Source organism: Rhodamnia argentea, chromosome 8, assembly GCF_020921035.1.
Source record: "Rhodamnia argentea isolate NSW1041297 chromosome 8, ASM2092103v1, whole genome shotgun sequence".
Classification (NCBI taxonomy): Eukaryota; Viridiplantae; Streptophyta; class Magnoliopsida; order Myrtales; family Myrtaceae; genus Rhodamnia; species Rhodamnia argentea.
Window position 1 is genome coordinate 18,273,875 of NC_063157.1, and position 18,758 is coordinate 18,292,632.

Genomic DNA, 18,758 nt, shown 5'->3' on the forward strand with positions numbered 1-18,758 from the left:
GATAAAAAGAGAGGGACCTATACGCTTGTATTCTTTTCTCTTCTTATTGTCGCATAGAGAATTTCACAAGAAGAAGAGGATGGCACTGCACGAGAAGAAGAAGCAGAGAAAAGCCGCGTGAGAAAGAAAGCAAGGGACGTTCGGTTTTTTTGGCCGTGCGCAAGCCGGTGCTTGGGCTTGAACACGCGGAGAGATTTTGTGCTTCGTGAGTTTATTATATCCACTTGTGAGTTATTTTATTTGTAAACACTTACGGTTTGGGTATAATCTAGGTGCGGGAAACACGAGCGTATTGAGCGATTGTAATTCCGATTATCCGATTATAGTGTATTCTTCGTGCTGGCTCTCCCGTGGATAAATGTACCGATATTCGGACCGAACCACTTAATCTACGGTGTCCTTTATCATTTTTTATTATTTCTCTATGCTTTCGCATTGACTTATTTGCAAGATCCTGATTAGTTTCCGAGCGTTATAATACAACAAACACAACCATTGCAGCTTGACAAAGGATAGACACATTTAAAGATGACATTCTCATAAACCAAAGCACCACACGCTGATAATATCCGAAAGAAAAAGCGTAATTGGCAACCGTACTACTACAATTGGAATCAGTGGACTCGCCGAAATCTCACGCAAATGGAAATAAAATAGATAAAGCCGTTAATAGAGAAATAGAAGAAGCGTTATCTTGAAATGGATCATCACGCGAGATGCTTCCTTCTTCTTGAAGAATATGTCGTGAACACCTTCTTGGAGTGCAAAGAAGCATTCAACAGCTTTATGGCCTACAAACCGGATAACGGGAGTATCGAAGCTTTCACTGAACATTTCGCAGCCATGGGTAATGAATTGTCACGGTGCTAAAATAGGATGGAGAATTGAGTCCTCAAATTCGATTAGTAACAATCCGGACCTTATCGGCTATCTTTAACTTAAGACACTAACAAGTCGTGAAGACTTATTTAGGAAAAGTCTTTGATGCACACTATTCCTTAACTATGAATTATCATCCTTGTCATGAAGATGTGATTTTATCAAACGATGGATCTTGTTCTTTTTCTAAGCCCAACCCCTTGTTTGTGTAGGGGTAGAATATCACTAAACCTTTTTTGCAATGTTAGCAGCGGCACGTATGAGAAGAGAGACTCGTAGCGCAAGTTGGAATGCATAAATCTGACATATAGAGTCAATGGCAACACTACTACCATCCATATCCCAGCAATGGCTCACTGAAATCTCTTAACTATCATTAGAAATGCTCTAACTAACATCGCTTCTACGTGTATTCAATGATCCTCCAATTTTCACTAACATCGCTCCTACGTGTTATTCAATAATCCTCCAATTTAAGCCTGGAAACGAAAAAAAAAGACATAGGATATTAGAAAGGGGTTGCAGGCCTTACCTCATCCATCCCAAAATCTACCACCTTCTCTTCAACATCCCCAAGTTCCTGCACATTGAACTTGTTGATGAGAGTAACACAAGAAATGGTGGACATAGGCTTCACGACCGGATCATCCATCACCATGTATGTCACAACCCCTTTCACATAACCACCCTCACCGCCGGACGTCTCGGACGAGGATGACACAGTTGGCCCAACAACCCATGAAAGTTTGGTACTCATAGTGTTACCGCACTGTGGGCATCTTGCCGAGGGGGCATCGGTGACTGAGTTACAGCTGAAAGGGCACTTGTAGTAGTCAGTTGGTGGGGAAGTTGAAGCTTCAAGTAATAACAAGGGAAGCTCTGGACCCTTGCTCGGTAACTTGGGCTTCAACAGAGTCTCTTTCTGGTTAGTTTTTAAATATATTTCACCGAGATTCTCAATACTCTTGTAGACGTTGCATAAGCTAGCAGTTGTGCCCCCACTGGTGTGGAAATGGGCTTTTTTCCAAACCAGGTGGACAAAACAAAGTAAATACCAAATCGGGTGTTGACTTTTTTTATTTACCAAATCAGGTGTCGCTCGGCGGTCATAATGCCGAGCGACACCCGGATCGGCAATCACACCGCCGAGCGGCGGGCGCAGTTCTGGCCCGCCACCCGCTCGGCACCAAAAATGCCGAGCGGGAGCGCGCGGCACCAAAAATGCCGAGCGGCTCCCGCTCGGCATTATGGATGCCGAACGGCCGCCTTCGGCATTTTTGGTGCCGAGCGGGTGCCCAATCCGCCCCGCACCCACCCCACCCCACCCCACCCCACACATTGGACACGCAACGTAACATACGTTGGTGCTTTGGGACAAATTTTAGGGGGTGCAATTGTCTTGACAGTGGATGATATGGAAATATCCCCCTGTTTACGGAAAACGTCTCTACGACGAGAGGGAATGATTCGAGAGTAAAAAGACGAAAAGGGGGTCATTCCCGAGAAGTGAGCTTGGGTTGATATGTGAATGATGGAAGCTAAATGGGCAAAAAGGTAATTTTCGTATGTGCATGCATTTGGGTGGGTCGGGGGTATCCTGGCACTCCAAAGGGCTAGGTGATTACGAAAATTCACGTGTAATTGACTAATCTTAGGGAACCAAACTCTTAGCTAGGGATGAAGCTTGAATTCATCCGAACAAAAAAAAAATCACGCGACAAACTAAGAAGTCTCATAAGCAATCGGCTAATTTAACAACCCGTGGATTAAGGGGATAGCGATTTTTGCGCGTCGCGAGAATTCTTATAATTATGTATGTGTATGTAGCCACCGATATCACACGAAAGCATATGATATTCATGCCTCATGTTTGAATGAGGAGGGGCGCAAAAAATAAAAAAATAAAAAGGCATTCTCTTGTCGAATGAGACTCTCATCACTTGCACGAGCCTCCGAGAAACCAAGCAAAGGATTACCCAAAAAAAAAGGAAAAAGAAAAAAAAAGGTCATCAAGACGATTGGCTTTTGACTATGCATGAAAATCAAAGATGGTGCAGAAACTAAGATGCCTCTTAGGCTATTCAAAGAATGGCTTCTTCGGAACATGCAATTTGCAATTTTTTTATTTTATTTTAATCATGTTTTGTCAATCAATAGTTACCGAAGTGCTTTCTTGTGTAAGTGGAGCAAAAAAAACATGGCTGGTGAACAAACTGAAAAGTTCAATGTACATGATATTGAAGAGATTAATTTACATAGAAAGGACATTAAGGCAGTCTTTTATCTTTTTGGGGGGTTAGTCGAAGTTCATTTTAGTACTTGGAAAGAGGCAAATTTCGCGAGCCGATGTTGACTTTTTGAGTAGACCATAAAGCTCATTAGGGTTCAAGTCATTGTCTAGCTTACGTGGATTGGAGTAATCTCGTATTAAACAACGGATCGGGGTGTGGAGCGATATAAGATGGATTCGAATACGATGTTTGCTACGTTTTAGGAAGAATCTTGAGGAGATTAGTGACCGCGAACGACTAGAACCGCTCTTCTTCCCACTTAAAATTGATTAGAAAGCGTAGGGTGGGTAGAACAAAATAGATGTTGTTAGAGAAATTGTTAGAGAAATGCTTTCAGTTGATGGTTGGAATATATGAAAGCGGGGACAAGAAAAGTCCCGAGGTAGATAGACAATAATGATTTGGGGCTATTGAGGTCGTCTCTTTCCTCATCCCTTTTATGCTCATGGTTTGAGCATTTTCTTATTTCTTCCATTCTTCACCCTCGTCCACTTCTGGCTCTTAGTCCTCCTCTTCTTCTTCTTCTGCCCCGTGGGAGTAAAGCCTTCCCCATTTGTGTCGGGTTTTCCAATCTCGGGTTGACAATCCTCGCAGAACCAAAGAACGTCCCCATGGAAAACTACGGTCTCTAGGCAATAGCGAAAAACGAGATAAAAAAAAATGAGGCCGACATTCCAAATTTTTAACAAGCAAACATTCTCTTGCATGCATGCATACGAGAATGCACATGTATCATTATGTGATGTAATTATAGAGGGTGTGAGGGGCGAACTTACCGGTGGACAGCGTATTCCTTACGGTCGTTACTAGTAGATCAAAGTCTCCTCAAAACCGGTATCTCCGCATTGGAGCGGGACAATCGCCTGCACGAACATAAAATCGGGGTATACCTCAAACCTTATTTGGATTTTTAGGCATTTAAAAATGTACGGCCTTTAAAACCGATCAACCTAATTCTCACAAAATGGAAACCAAAATTGTGATGGTTGTGAAAAAAAGCGATAATGAATGAACCTTTACGAGAAATTAACGACGAAAAGTCTAGGACGGCCGGAGTATGCGTACCATTTCCTTCGTTGGATTCAACGCCACGAACGTAGAATCCCCGTCCTGGCCGTGGCGGGAGGGGTACTTCGCCACGCTCGGCGGGTCGGTCTTGTTGGACGAGAGAATCCATCCTGTCCTTCCTTTTTTCACGAAGCACTTAAGAATGAGAGAAAAATAAGCTGGGACTAACTTTGTTTTTGCGCTCCAACTTTGAATTCCTTCCCGTCCACTTTATCTTTGCGAGATTTGGGGAGGCCCCCCGCCGTGGCGCCTGCAGACAGTGGGGGTCTTTGCAGGGGCCCGCTCGGCAGTATGAGCGCCCGAGCGGGCCCCCCGCAAACACCCCCACGGGTGCACGGGCGCCGCGGCGGGGGGCCTCCCCAAATACGGGCGAGAGAGAGAGAGAGAGAGAGAGTGAGAGAGAGTGAGAGTGAGAGGTCATGTCACTTCAAATTTGAGAGAGTGAGAGAGAGAGAGAGTGAGAGGGAGAGGTCATGTTACATTATTGGCACAGGCAGAGTACTTGGTTGGGGGCCTCCCTCAACCAGAGTACTAAGTGCCAATAATGGCTTACATGAAAAAAATAAAGAAAAAAAGCGTACGTTGCGGTGCCAATAATGGCACTGCAGCACTTATGGGAGGCTCGCCCTACACCTTATTGTGTGCAAACGTAGCTTCCATTGCGTCTGCGCACGGGGGCGTTGCAGCGCCATTCACGGGTTTGATTAATTTAGTTTGAATTATTCTCTTTTTGCATTTGAAAAGTCCATGATGCCCAAGTTTTTTGGCTCCATACGAGGTGGGAAGGGATACTCCGACGACGTGTATGTGTGCAATTACATGTAGTAATTATATGTGCACAAAGTAGGAAACTATTGGCCGTAGATTAATTAAGTAATTATATGTACACATAAATGATGAAATATCGCGCAATTGAGATATGGTAATGTCACAAAAAAAATTACACATGTAATATAAAAATCAACTAAAAAAATGAACGTAATAAATATGATCGTTGAGCGGTATTATAACATTACAAAAGTGTCGGACAAACTATTTTACATAATTGGCACAAGCGGCATCTAATCCCAGGCCGATACGTGCGCACATGTTTGCTGTTGTGCCCTGATTTCCCACGGTTCGTGCAATGGTTACGCGAATCGCTCTGCTTTCGGGGGTTCTCCGGGTCCATCTCATTACGTATCCGAGATGCACGAGGCCTTCCTTTCTTCCTAATACGCCTTGGATGCGGAACTAATGGCAACTCATTAGCTTTATCCCGAGTAGTCATGATGCCCTAACGGATGAAACATGTACCGATAGCCTTGAAGGGTTTTGTCCAACATATAGCATTCATCTACGAACCCGAGTGTAATCAATTGCATGTAGTTGGCATACTGCAATTACGTGGGAACAAGGAATTTTCAAGCTGTTCAAATTTCCCACATGTGCATGTTCGCTCGTGTAGATGCACTTTGTATTTGTTGCCCCGGATCCTCTAGTTCTATCACGTGCGGTTTTCACTTCGTAAATCCCTCTTTCGAGTCAAAACATCTTACCCGATGCCTCTTTGCCTTTTCGCTATTTTTGTGGAGCGTTTCACCCGCAATTTGCGTAAATTGCCATTGGTTGGCCTTCGCATCGTGTACATCGTTCTCCTCGTGTCAAAATAATGAGACAAGCGGTAGAATATCTTTTCCACCATGGCTGTTATTGGCAAACCACGAACGGGTTTCAGCATCCCGTTGACCGATTCAACCAAATTTGTGGTCATCGACCCATATCTCTTCCCTCCATCATAAGCCTTTGTCCATTTCTCCCTTGGAATCGATCACACCATTCGTTTGTGGGTTGATCGACCTCCCTAATTCGGCTCATGATGAAATCGAACTTCCGTCGTTGATTCGCGTAAGCTGCACATTACAACAATAATCGGTAAAGTACATTATAGTAAAATTTTGTAAAAAGTTTTGAGGTGGGAATTCACAAAATTTAACATTTACCTGCCATTTGAACAAGTTTTATCCCGTCGGCATTTTTGAAATATTTTTTGTAGTTGCTGACAATATGAAGAATGCAATATTTATGGTGGGCATATGGAGGACGCCACCGTCTTGTCTGCATTGCTTGTTGAATCCCAATATGTCTGTCTGATATCACACAAATATCATCCCTTCTGATGACATATCTCCGCAACATATTCATAAACCACCGCCAGTTGTCAACATTTTCCCTATCAACCACAACAAATGCCAATGGAAAATTATGATTATTCCCATCAAGTGAGGCCGCACAAAGGAGCGTTCCTTGGTATTTTCCATACAAGAAAGTACCGTCGACAAATATAACAGGCCGACAACTTTTGAAACCTTCAATTGTTTGCCTAAAAGTCCAAAACATGCGGTCGAAAACCGTGCGGCTCTCATCCTCAGCCATGCGTTCCTCGATCACGAAATGAGAACCTGGATTCTCTTTCATCATTGCGTTCATGTACCTCCTCAACTTACCATATGACTCATCCCATCCGCCAAATTCTTTGGCAATCGCCAATTGTTTGACCTTCCCAGTTTTACGGTAAGTAGGTTGGAAGTTAAGCTTGTCTTGAATCTCCGCCATGATCGCCTTGATTTTGATATCTGGTTGGGCGGAGACCATTTGTTGGATGAAGCTGCATATGTACATTTGATCGAGGTGCGGATGATCTGCAAATGCATGTATATTACTGCATGTATATGGGTCATTATACTTACTTATTTTCCAAAACATGCCACCCACTTTTGTGATCGCGCGGAGCCTCCGGCCACATGGTCCATTCGGATTACCACACTTGATGACATATTCTCTCTTCTTCGTGGTATCATAGCAAAACCTATGATTTCTTCTCATTGAGTACTCCTTGGCAGCTATCCGTACCGCATCCCGTGATGGAAAAAGCTGCCCAACAGCAAATTCTTTCGACGGATCAAATACCGTACCGCCCGGCTTTACTCTTGTATCGTCTTGCATCATATCAAAGTCGATCTCCGAGTAGGGCGGTGGATGTACCAATGGCTGAATGGGGTTACTATCTTGCGTGTTATAGTAACTCTTCATATTGTCAGATTCAACGGCTTCGGCATCACTATCATCACTGTCCATCCAACTATCATCGTCTTCATCGCTAGCCTCATCATGGTCATTATCATCATTATCACCATCATCATCATTATTATCGTTATTATCATCGGACTCACCCGGTCGATTACGCACGCAAGACATCTTGTCCCGCTTGTTCTTCTTCTTCCGCTCCTTCTTGTTCTTGTTCTTCTGCTCCTTCTTGTTCTTCTTCTTCTCCTTCTTGTTCTTCTTCTTCTGCTCCTTCTTGTTCTTCTTCTTCTTCACAAACATTGGACCCTTCCCCAGTATGATAATCATGTATCACCTGGTGTTCATCTACAATGACATAAAACACTAGAAACCCCATTCCAGCGATCTGATTGGCAAATTGCTGGATCATCCGAACGATATTATCATCACGCACGTCCATTATATCATACACGACAAACCCTTGTGTGACATTTGGGCATCTATAGATGATGCTATGAATATACTGATTTCCGGTAATATTCAACGCGCTCTCAATCGTAGCACGTAATGCATCTAATGTCCATATGTTTGCAAACGCGAACCAGGTGGATTCTCCGCCTTCGTAATTAGCTCCATAATCTTTTTGCACTATTCTACCTCCCCAATGCAAAATCGCAACAGATGTAGACGCCATTCTGCTAAAGAAATTATAAATTATTTGGCGGCTACATTTTACGAAACATTACAACAACCAATATATCAAATGAAATAAACATCCTTCTATAGCTATAAAAATTCTGCTAAAGAAATGTTTACAAAATTAAAATTCAATGAATTTTAAATATTGTAATTATTTCACGTATAAATAACAATCCAAAAAAATAAATCTATACTTCAGAAACTGTAAAAAATAGGTACAACAAAATTAACCTCGAAATATCGATGGAGAGCACGTGCTGAATGAATATTTCTTAACTCCCAAGACAATGCACCGAGCAACAACGTTGGCTTGGGACAAAATCACAACTTCTGGGGAAAAAAATTTCAGAAATTAATTTCAATATGACGTAGATATTAATAAAAAATATAAAAAACACACACTGTAATATACACTTACTGAAGCAACAGAGAGGGCAACAATTTCTGAGCCCGGGCAAGCGAGAGGGTGTTAGTGTGAAATAGAGGAAGTGCGAGAGTTGGAACACGAGAGAGGGAAAGCGCAAGAGTGATATGAGAATGCGAGAGTAAGAGAGAGGGGAGCTTTAGCTATGCTTTAAACACGGTCGAAGAGAGGTTGTAGCACCCGTGAAGGAGGTAGGACGGCAATAACACCATAATGACGTTGTAAAAATAGGGGGTGGGAGGCACCCCTCCCTACGGCCACAATAATGGCGCAGGGGAGGGCCCCCCATTTCCAGCGCCATTATGGCGCCGAAAGGGGGGGCCTCCCCCACTCCCTAAGGCTGCAGCGCCATGCTGCAGCCTAGGGGGCCCTCCCCCTACCTCTGCAGCGCCATAATGGCGCTGCAGGGGAAGGGGAGGCCGAGCCCCCCCTCCTCCACGCTGCAACACCACGCGGCGGTCACCGCTGAGTGGGGAGGGCCCCCTAGGCTGCAACGCCATCTTTGCGGCGTGGGGGAGGGGGGGCCCGGCCTCCCCCCTCCCCTGCGGCGCCATTATGGCGCTGCAGAGGTAGGGGGAGGGCCCCCCAGGCTGCAACCCTATGGAGTGGGTTGCCCCTCCACATGAGCTGCAGGCGCCAATAATGATTTTGCAGCCATGGGGGGCGTCCGCGGCGCCTTCACGGGCGTTGCAGAGTGTCCTTCGGCTCTGCTTTTTTAAGTAGAGGCGAGTGCTCTCATTTCTCATCATCGACTATATTTCTTCGATTGATTACTCAACTCTCGTGCTCTTCCTCGATTACTTACGAGATTTACGAAATTTTAGCATTCTTCACAATTTCGTTGAAATGGCACGGAGGAGTCACATTCGACCGGGGCCGAGAATGATTCACTACTTAGTGGACGGGCGCGACACGGATCACAAGTTTTATGGGACACCGAGGTAATTGCGGAATTTAGCATGTTAACTTGTCATTTGTCACGACATTATGAAAATAGTCACTAATAGTTGATGTGACAATTTTGCGAGATACCGCAATCTGCGGTTCTTAGATGTCAAAGAGCGGCGCAACACGTAGGTGAACTTGATCCATGAATACTCCCTTATCCGCAAGATTCGGGATTTTACGGTGTTTATAAAATGGGGTTTGTCCAGCTTGATTGGCATTTGATTACAGCATTGGTCGAGCGATGGAGGCCCGAGACCCATACCTTTCATATGCCGGAAGGTGAAGTTACGATCACGCCGCAGGATATTGCGATGATTACAGGGCTTCCTATCGAGGGACTTGCTGTTACTGCCCCTACCGATTGGAATTGGGGCAATCTCTGTGATCATTTGCTTGGTGCTCGGCCACCTCAACTGCGCGGCACACAAATAAATTTAAGATGGTTGAGTGAAAACTTTCACCATCTTCGAGAAGATGCCGATGAGGACACCTGTACTATATCATGCTAGGGCATTCGTTCTTCGCTTTGATTGGAGGATATATTTTCGCGGACAAATCGGGTGCTCGAGTTAGTTTGCTATTTCTCCCACTATTAACGAACATCGAGGCCCCTACACAGTACAGTTGGGGTTCAAGAGCACTAGCATGGTTGTATCGGGAGCTATGCCGTGCAACCAATCCAAACGCGAGACAAATGGGCGGTGCCCTACATGTACTCCAGATTTGGGCGTGGGAGCGTTTCAAATGTGTCTCCCCGGTCGACTTCCCTTTGCTCCTTTCCCGGATGCACCTTTCGGTAGTCGGTATGTCATGTATTGCCTTTTTTCATTTCGTGCGTCATTAATTTTTTTGCAGCGCGTATAGTACATGAAATCTAAAGTTGTATGTTTCTGCAGCTTGAGTCGAGGCCGAACTACAAGCGACGTCCCCACGCATCTTGTGACACATCTGCGCTACCAATTTGATCGAATGGGGACCGATGATGTAAGTAATGATAGCAACGAGTGGGTTTAATATAATGTTAATCTTTAAATTTAGCTTTGGTGTAATTTGATATATTTCATTACGATAACAGATTATTTGGGAGCCGTATGACGAAATTGAAGAAGATGTACCAGATTATTGCTTTCACGGACAAAACTATTGGAGGGCGAAAGTCCCACTCATCTGTCACTGGATAGTTGAGTGGCACTATCCAGACCGTGTACTTCGGCAGTTTCGGTTGCAGCAGCCAATACCTAAGAATCCTCACGATCATAGTGCCTTGCATGGTCTTGATAACACGCCACCCAAGAGCGATTAGGAGAATAAGCATAGACGGTGGATCGATTTGTGGAACAGACGTGCCGAATGTATAGTGCGGGGTAGACATTCAACGGAAACACTCCACTTTCATTCCGGATATATAGAGTGGTTCCGTCGACATACAAGGAAGTGGATTTCTGTTGTGGGAGCTGCAATGGGTTCAACGGTTCGTGCATTTTAATTTCAATTTATTTCACTACTTATTTTAAGTAACATAAATTATTGATATATTGATAACTTTTGTTAATTTTAATATCATTACTAGGGTGACGGGGTTGAGCGGATCGTACATATCATGGATTCGGTCGGTCCATCTCCTTAGGCTTGGGAAAAAGTAAGGACGATAGCTAGGGCAATGTTATATGCCCGGAATGAGGAACGGCGGCTAACAATGATGCCAGCACCTCAACCAGCAACTACGGCAACACCCGTTGGGCCGGACGAGGAGGATGACCCCCCCGAGACTGTTCACCCGACCCGGAGAAGTCCTCGAGCTCATACATATGATGATGTCGTCCCGTATTCCATGGAATATCATACAACGGATTTTGCTCCCGAGTTCACTCCGGGGTTCAGCCAACATTTCGATGCGGGGTTCACCCGGTTCGCCGGAACATTTGATGATCAACATCTGCAGACTCCGGCTAGTTCTCCTTCAGAGTATGGACCCGATTTCTCTCATTCTTATCCAGTCCCTCCTACAGAAGGGTATGACATATTTTCACAAGATATGCCTTCGTCATCGAGACATCCTACTCGGTCGGACCCTCGTTCTCGTCGGTATGACACTAGGCTTCCTAATCAACGGAGACAACCTTATTGCAGAACAGGAGGTCATGTAGGAAGACGACATCGTTAGTACATGTAATTGCAATTAACTTGATATCTATTATGAAGATTTCGTGTTTTTGTATATCTTATGCAATTATATGTCGTGTTTCGACACGTATCCATTTTTATTTATTTGAAGAAAACACCAAAAAAATAAAAATAAAAAACCACGAAAGCGGTGCCCATGGTAACACAAATACGCAATTTTTTTGTTCATCACTAAAACCTTAAAAATTGACCTACCACCAAAAACCGTAAACCCCTGTGCATCAAAAGGGGATGGTGGAAGAAAAGCATTAGATGGAGCAATTTTAAAACACTAATCTCCATTCAAGAAGATCATATAATTATTCAAGAAGATCATATGATTATTGGAGAAGCTACTTTTCTACGTTTCTCCCCGGTTTAAACACACGTCGAAGTTTTCCAACAGGCAAATTTCATGTTCACTTTTACCCCGGCAAAAGTACACTTTTAGTGTCATAGTTGTGTATGAAGATTACTTTAGTGCAAAAAATTTCAAACGGATTACTTTAATACTAAGTCGGAGACAAAAGGATCGGTTGGTACCTCCGGCAAAAAATTTTCGGTGAAAATTAATACGTGGCTTGAGCATTTTCTCCTTTTAAATTTCATCCAAAAGGAGCTTTTGGTGATCAAGTTAGTAAATCTTGTGGAAAATTATGTGAATTCTGTCATCGAGTTGTCTCGCGATGAATTGTGAGGACTATAAAGAAGTGACAGTATTTTAGTGACTCAAGTGTAGTTGTAATTTTCGTTTTGTCGCTTGATTAATGGTGAATCATGTGCTGCTCCTCATGGAGTATGTGTCGCCAATCGGATCGCGTAAATCCGAGTGTCCAATATATTTTCTTGTTTTTTTATTATTGTGTTCGATTGCTTTTTTTTTTTTTCCCTTTTTTGAAACAACCGTATGAATAGCTTCAAATTAACTTGATCGGCGGAAAAAGAAATGAACTCTCATTTTTGCAGAGATATTATCAGTCCGTATTTCCTTTAAAGTAGTATATATATATATATATATATATATATATAGGGGGTCAACCCTCAAAAGATTCTATGCATGTTTCTATCCAAGATGAAATCACCGATCCAACTACCCCGGCGAAGTCAAATTCCTATTTTGTTTCCCAATCAATGTTCGAGATAATTTTGATGAAATGTCCCAATACAATTTATCCTTAAAAAAAAATATGAATCGCAGTCGGGTTCGTTCTCTCATAATTATTCCAAAAAGAGCTAAAGACAACATATCGTGCAGACACATATATGAGCTCAACTTGCATCTTTCCAGCAACTTCATAGGATGAATGCTTTGACCAATGAAAATAATAAATTAAAAAAACCAATCGATCCCTTAAAAAAAATATAATGCCTACTCATATAAACAATGGTAGATGATAGTTCAAAGTAACTTACAAAATGCATAGAGAGTGTACAGATATACTAATTATGTTTGAGAGTGACCACGGAATTCTTTTGTCCTGCTTCAAATTTACAACCCTAGAGCAAAGAGGGAAAATCCTTAGCCGGAAAGTTACAACCGTCAAGTTACGCCGCACCATCTTGTGTCCAGTGCTTCTTGTGAATTGGTATCACAATTTGCATACAAACAATTTTGACTCATCATCAATATATTTGCAAGTAATGCTCTCTTACATTTGATTCAACGATAACAATTGCAGCTAGCCATTTCAAGTACGTGAAACACGGGGTTGGCGCTCCGGACCGGGACAAACTCACATACAGCTACGAGCTGGATCAAGGGCGACATACGATGAACATATTCGAGAAGATCTCGTATGACATCAAGATCGAGGCCAACCCCGAGGGAGGGTCCATATGCAAGAACGAGAAGCAAGTACTACGCCACTAGTAACATTCGGTTCAGCGAGGAGCAAATCAACGAAGGCAAGGAGAAGGTCTTGGGCTTGTTCAATGCTCTTGAGGGTTATCTCTAGGCCAACCGTAATGCTTGCTAAGAATGTCAAACGTATGAGGTGATCACCGTCTATTACCACAAGATTGTCGATCTTATCATGATGTCTCTCCTAAAGGGTGTGTGTCTCTTCATGGTTGTTCATTTTTAATCTTGGGTTTATGTTCGGATTAAGGAGCCTCGGGCTGCCCGTAGCAAGTCTCCGAGATCGTTCGTTGTTTTGAGTATTTTGAGAATGGTGTGATGTCAAAAAATAAATACGAAGGAAATCCTCTTTCTATTTTCTTAGTATGCGCGTAATTTATTATTCCTTAATTTGATACGTGAAAACTAAGGAGGGAAAACGTCAACCGTCAAAAAGCAACATGCTCTTTATTTCTAAAATAATTGGTGTCCCCACTATCATTATTTGGATAGTATATGACACCTCAACTAACAATTTATTCTACAAAAGAATAAATCGTTAAGTACTTAGCTTACAAAGAACGGCTAGGTGTTTGAGGTCCCGTATGCTCGATACTTAAAACTCCAATTCGTTTGCACCTTCTTAATTACAATGTACTTGAATAATCGTTATCAATTTCGTGATCAACCCAATTTGCCTACTTAATTAATTATGATTAATACATACTCTTCCAACAACTCGTCATTTGGATCAAATGAAATTAGCGCATGCCATGCGAAGTCAATCCAATTATAGACAATATGAAAATGATAGGAGTGTAGTGTTGTACATTTTACAATCTAATTCGTCCACAATTTGTAAAATGAAAACCCATTGACCATTTAGCCGATGCCTTTTTCTTCCCCAACCTTGACCGCTTTCATGTGTCGGATAAATTATTTCCTAATCATTCACTCTATAATACAAGTCCTGTTTCTACCATTGAACGAATCCAAATATATAATTATTTATGATTTGTTTTATTTCGTGAAGCCGGTCGGCCTTGGGGGTGCCGGGGCCGACTGCTGCCGTCGGCACTAATCTTGCCCGGCGGCGATCAGTCGGCACTCTAAGTTGCCGCCGGTTTTTGTCCGCTTGAGGCTTCCCGACAAGCGAGCGGTGTATGCCGAGCAGTGTCGCTTCGGCACTATGATCGCTGAGCGACACCTGATTTGGTAAATAAAAAAAGTCAACCCCCGATTTGGTAATTATTTTGTTTTTTACACCTGGTTTGGAAAAAAGCCACGAGGAAATTAATAACGGTTCAAGCGGTAAAGCCAAACAATGGAAAAGGAAATCCACAAAGTCCTTTCCAGGCTTGACCAAAAAAGCACGTGTGGCTTCTCCGGTCAACAAGAAGCTTCAAGCTCATCTTAGTCGCTGCCATGGTTATTTTTGTTCTTGACTGTCAAGAGAATTAGACCAATCGAAAGATAGCCTTCCTTCCTATGTTCTTGAGATAAAAGCCAAATTAAATCTCAACGTGCTTGGTTGTTTTTTGCCATTTTATAACACTTGCGCTTGAGTTTGTAATGTTATCTTGTTGTAATATCAGCTTCTCAAATCTCATAAAATGAAAACTGTCTACGTGTTCTCATGGTTGGGGCTAGGCCTTGCGAGCACCGGAGTTACCAGGACCATCATGCATCTATTTGGCGTCACCCCTCTAAAGCTTTGATCAATGTCGATCGTACCAGGACCATAAAAAAACTATCAAATCAAGCAATCGGGAGGCGGTGTCCACGAAAACCGAGAGAAAATCAAGAAATGTTCAAAGATTTGTCTCTTTTGTTGGATAAGCAGATGCGCAAGAGTTCCATGAACCAACATCTACGTGATACAACCGACTCCTGTTGGGGAAAATACGAACCCTTGCTCTACAATGATGCGAGTAACGAAAAGGCGAGAGCAAGTCTCCTTCGGTTTCGCACTAACCGGGAGAAAATCGTGAAACCGGGCTTCTCGATCGTGGCTTCGACCCCGCAAGTGCAAGAGCTGCTTCCTTCACGGGTCATGGTCAACGGACGGAGAGCTTTGCCTTTCTTATAGTGGAGTTTGGGAAAAGGCCGGGCTTTTGGAAAAGGCAACAGCTTTTTTTCTTCTCCGACGCATCTCGGGGACCGACAATGTCGGCGTCCTCTTTCATCCCGACAAAAGTGCCAAGAAAAAGGAAGAAGAGTGAGACCTAATGCTTGGCTCGATGATTGAAAAAAGTTTGGAGCGACCGACCGAGAGAGAAAAGTACAGTAGGCATCTCCAAGTTAAGGGTGCGCATAGCAACACTTCTACTTCAAAAATTAATTTTTAATCAGAAGTTGATTTTTCTATTTTTACTTTTGAGCCGAAGTTGATTCTTCTACTTCTATTCTATAAGTTGATTTATGATTAGAGAAAAACTTTTGATAACGGGACAAAATTTCAGCTTCTAAAACACAAATTCGTTTGCTAATGGTTGAAAATTTCTACTTTTAGAATATTATTAACACAAAATCTTCTACAAAAAATTAATGTCGTCGACCAAAAAATCTGTTCTTCATTTTTAATTTTTTTTTAATTTTTTTAAAGAATAATTTTTATTATAAAAAAAATCTTATTTACTTTTTAAAACTAAAAAAAATATTATTTGCATATGTGTGGCGAGCGAGAGCGGCAATGGGCAATGGTCGGCGGCGGGCAGGGGTGGGTGGTAGCGAACAATGATCGGCGGCGGGCAATGGCCACGGCGGGTGATGGTCGGAGGCGATGGGCGGCAATAGGTCGATCGTGGGTGGGTGGTGGTTGGCGGTCAATGTATGTCGATGGTGGGCGGCGATTGGCGGCATCATCGGCGGAGCCGTTGTTGGGAGAGAGGCGTTGAAAGTGAAAAGAGGCTGAAACGAGAGAGATATTAATATTGAAGAATTGGGTGGAAACCACATTATCTATTTTATTTATGGCAAAGGCTAACTACTTAACAGAGTTGACAAGGATGCACAAAGCTATTCCGAAGTCATTGCAAAGAGTTAGATTTTGGACGGGAAAGGACATGTCATGTCGATCCTGCGAGCAACGTATGTATAGCTCCCCTTCACATTATGAAAAAATAAAATAAGTGTCGAAGTTTAGACAATAATTTCTTCTTGCTTATTTTATGGCACCTCGCGAACATTGAATATTGTTATCTTGTCTTTGGTGTCCCCTTTTCTGCTGGATTTTTTTTATTTCTATCTTTTTTCCTAGGCCGTCCTTTTATCCTTTGGGCTTGGGGAGCCTAACGACTCCCGGTCGGTTCATAGTAAATTTATCGAGGGTCGGTTCATAGTAAATCTATTGATTGCTTGAACCACATGGATCGGTTCACATAAAACACATTCATCCCGACGTTACAAGCATATACACATTCAGGAACTTGTTTTCTTAGCAAGCTAACATAGAGTAGAGACTAATTTCACATCACGGATCAAATAGTTTCATCAGCATTTCACAAAGTAGCAAGAGCAAACTACCCAAGCAAGCCAATACGAATGGAGAGTTTTTTGAAATTGAAGAATAGCATTTCACTTGAGATCTTCCCCTGTTGAATCGGTGCGTGAGAACCGTTTTGGAATGCAATGAAGCGCTCAACAGCTTTATGGCCTGAGTAAAGATCGCACGGCACAAGACAAGTCATTAAAAATGGGTGCTTGAGAAAAGGCAAGTTATACAAACAGGGGTGCTTCCGGTTTCTAGCAAACAATAGCTCACATAATCTGAACTTGATCATGAAGCTGTATGGCTTCTAAAAAATCTACGTCCTAAACACCATAATTAGATTGGAATGTTTAGTTTCTTCTTCCAAATGCTGAGCATTGATGTGCTCTTAGTTGACGAGTTGACCACATATTGATGGGATGGATCAAGCCTTGTAATCTCATACGAACATCGTCGTTAGCTCTAGAACCGGTTGGTTATTCTCTTATGCCATGTTCCCGACCGGACATACGACTACCAGTTGAAAATCAACCTTCAGATTTCGGTGTTTTATCCTAAATTAGGTCCAAATATTTGTAAGAGGTTGCGACTTTTGTGGGCCTTACCTCGTCCATGCCAAAGTCGATCACCTTCTCTTGGAGATCCCCGATTTCGTGCACATTGTACCGGTTGAGGAGAGTAATGCAAGAGATGCTGGACATGGGCTTCATGACCGGACCATCCATCGCCATGTATGTGACCATGCCTCTCACGTAACCGCCCTCCCCACCAGGTACCTTGGCCGAGGATGCGGCACCAGCAGCTGGTCCCGGGACCCATGACAGTTTCTTGCTCATCGTATTGTTGCAACCAGGACATCTTGTAGAAGGGGAATCCGTCGCACACGCTCTTGCATGAAGCGCACGTGTAGCGATAACCATTGGCGATACGAGGGCAAATGTAGTAGTTAAATGGTGCTGAAGGTGGAGCTTCGGGCAACAATTAGCGCGTAACATCCGGATCGGAGCTCCGTGCTTTGGGATTCAACAGAGCCTCTTTCTATCTAAGTTCGATAGATGGATCTACGAGATTCTCAACACTTGTATAAAGATTGTACAAGCCACCCACCATGCCTGCTTTGGGGAGAGGACTCACAATAGTTCCAACCGGCAAAGCCGGAAAATGGAAAAGGAAATCTACAAAGTCCTTTCTGGCTTCGGCAAAGAGGACGGTGTGGTTTCTCTTATCAACAAGAAGCTTCAAACTCATCTTCTTGGTTTTCGCCATGCTCGGCCTTGGTACGTGCGGAGAATCAAGCATAACCATAAGCCGGTTATCCATGATTTCAGCTACAACACGAAGTGAATCGGGCTTGGTCCGGGCAGGCTAAGTCTAACATCGAGCCTAAAAACTCTCATGCCAGCCCATAATCGGAAAAAAGGAAAAAGTCAACTAGTCCAATTAACTTGCATTTTACTTTTCAATCGAGCCCATTTAATCGGTGCAATTGATCCTAGCTCGTGCAACTTGTGCCATGGAATCATTAATTTCTCGCTAAATACCCTTGTCCGAGCCTGTCCAAAAATGTCTCCGGGCTATTGTGGCTCAGGCTAGGCATGTGGGCACGCAAGTTACCGGTCCCATCATTGGTTCTATTAGACAGTCACCACTCTAAAGCTTTGATCAAGTTGATCGCACTGTGGATCATCGCAACATTTCCGAATCAAGTTGGACTTAGAGAGAGCAATCTTGAGGCGGTGCCATGGATACCAAGAGAAAATCGAGAAATGCCCAAGAGTTTGTCTAACTTTTGTTAGATAAGTACATGTGCAGGAGTTTCCCCAAGAAACATATACGGGATACACTAGAAAAGACGAGAGCATGTATAATTAAGTTTTTTTCTATTAACACTAACTCACAAGAGCGTCAATCATA

At 43.1% G+C, this 18,758-nt stretch overlaps 1 protein-coding gene across 1 annotated transcript; it reads right to left on the minus strand.

Annotated features, from left to right (window-relative positions):
• Positions 1-707: 707 nt before the first annotated feature.
• Positions 708-17,896, minus strand: LOC125316302. The gene is made up of 2 exons (XM_048284314.1): positions 17,450-17,896; positions 708-791 (listed from the first exon to the last, which is right to left on the minus strand). The coding sequence occupies exons 1-2, from the start codon at positions 17,837-17,839 to the stop codon at positions 708-710; spliced, it is 474 nt and encodes a 157-aa protein (XP_048140271.1). The 5' UTR covers positions 17,840-17,896.
• Positions 17,897-18,758: the final 862 nt, after the last annotated feature.

What these genes read in the sequence shown, in the direction of transcription:
- LOC125316302 (XM_048284314.1), bottom strand. Translation starts at nt 17,839, where the DNA reads ATGTTACGCGCTAATTGTTGCCCGAAGCTCCACCTTCAGCACCATTTA. An exon ending in TCGACTTTGGCATGGACGAG is followed by an intron (nt 792 to 17,449) that starts GTAAGGCCCACA and finishes TCCGGTTTGTAG; the next exon opens with GCCATAAAGCTGTTGAATGC.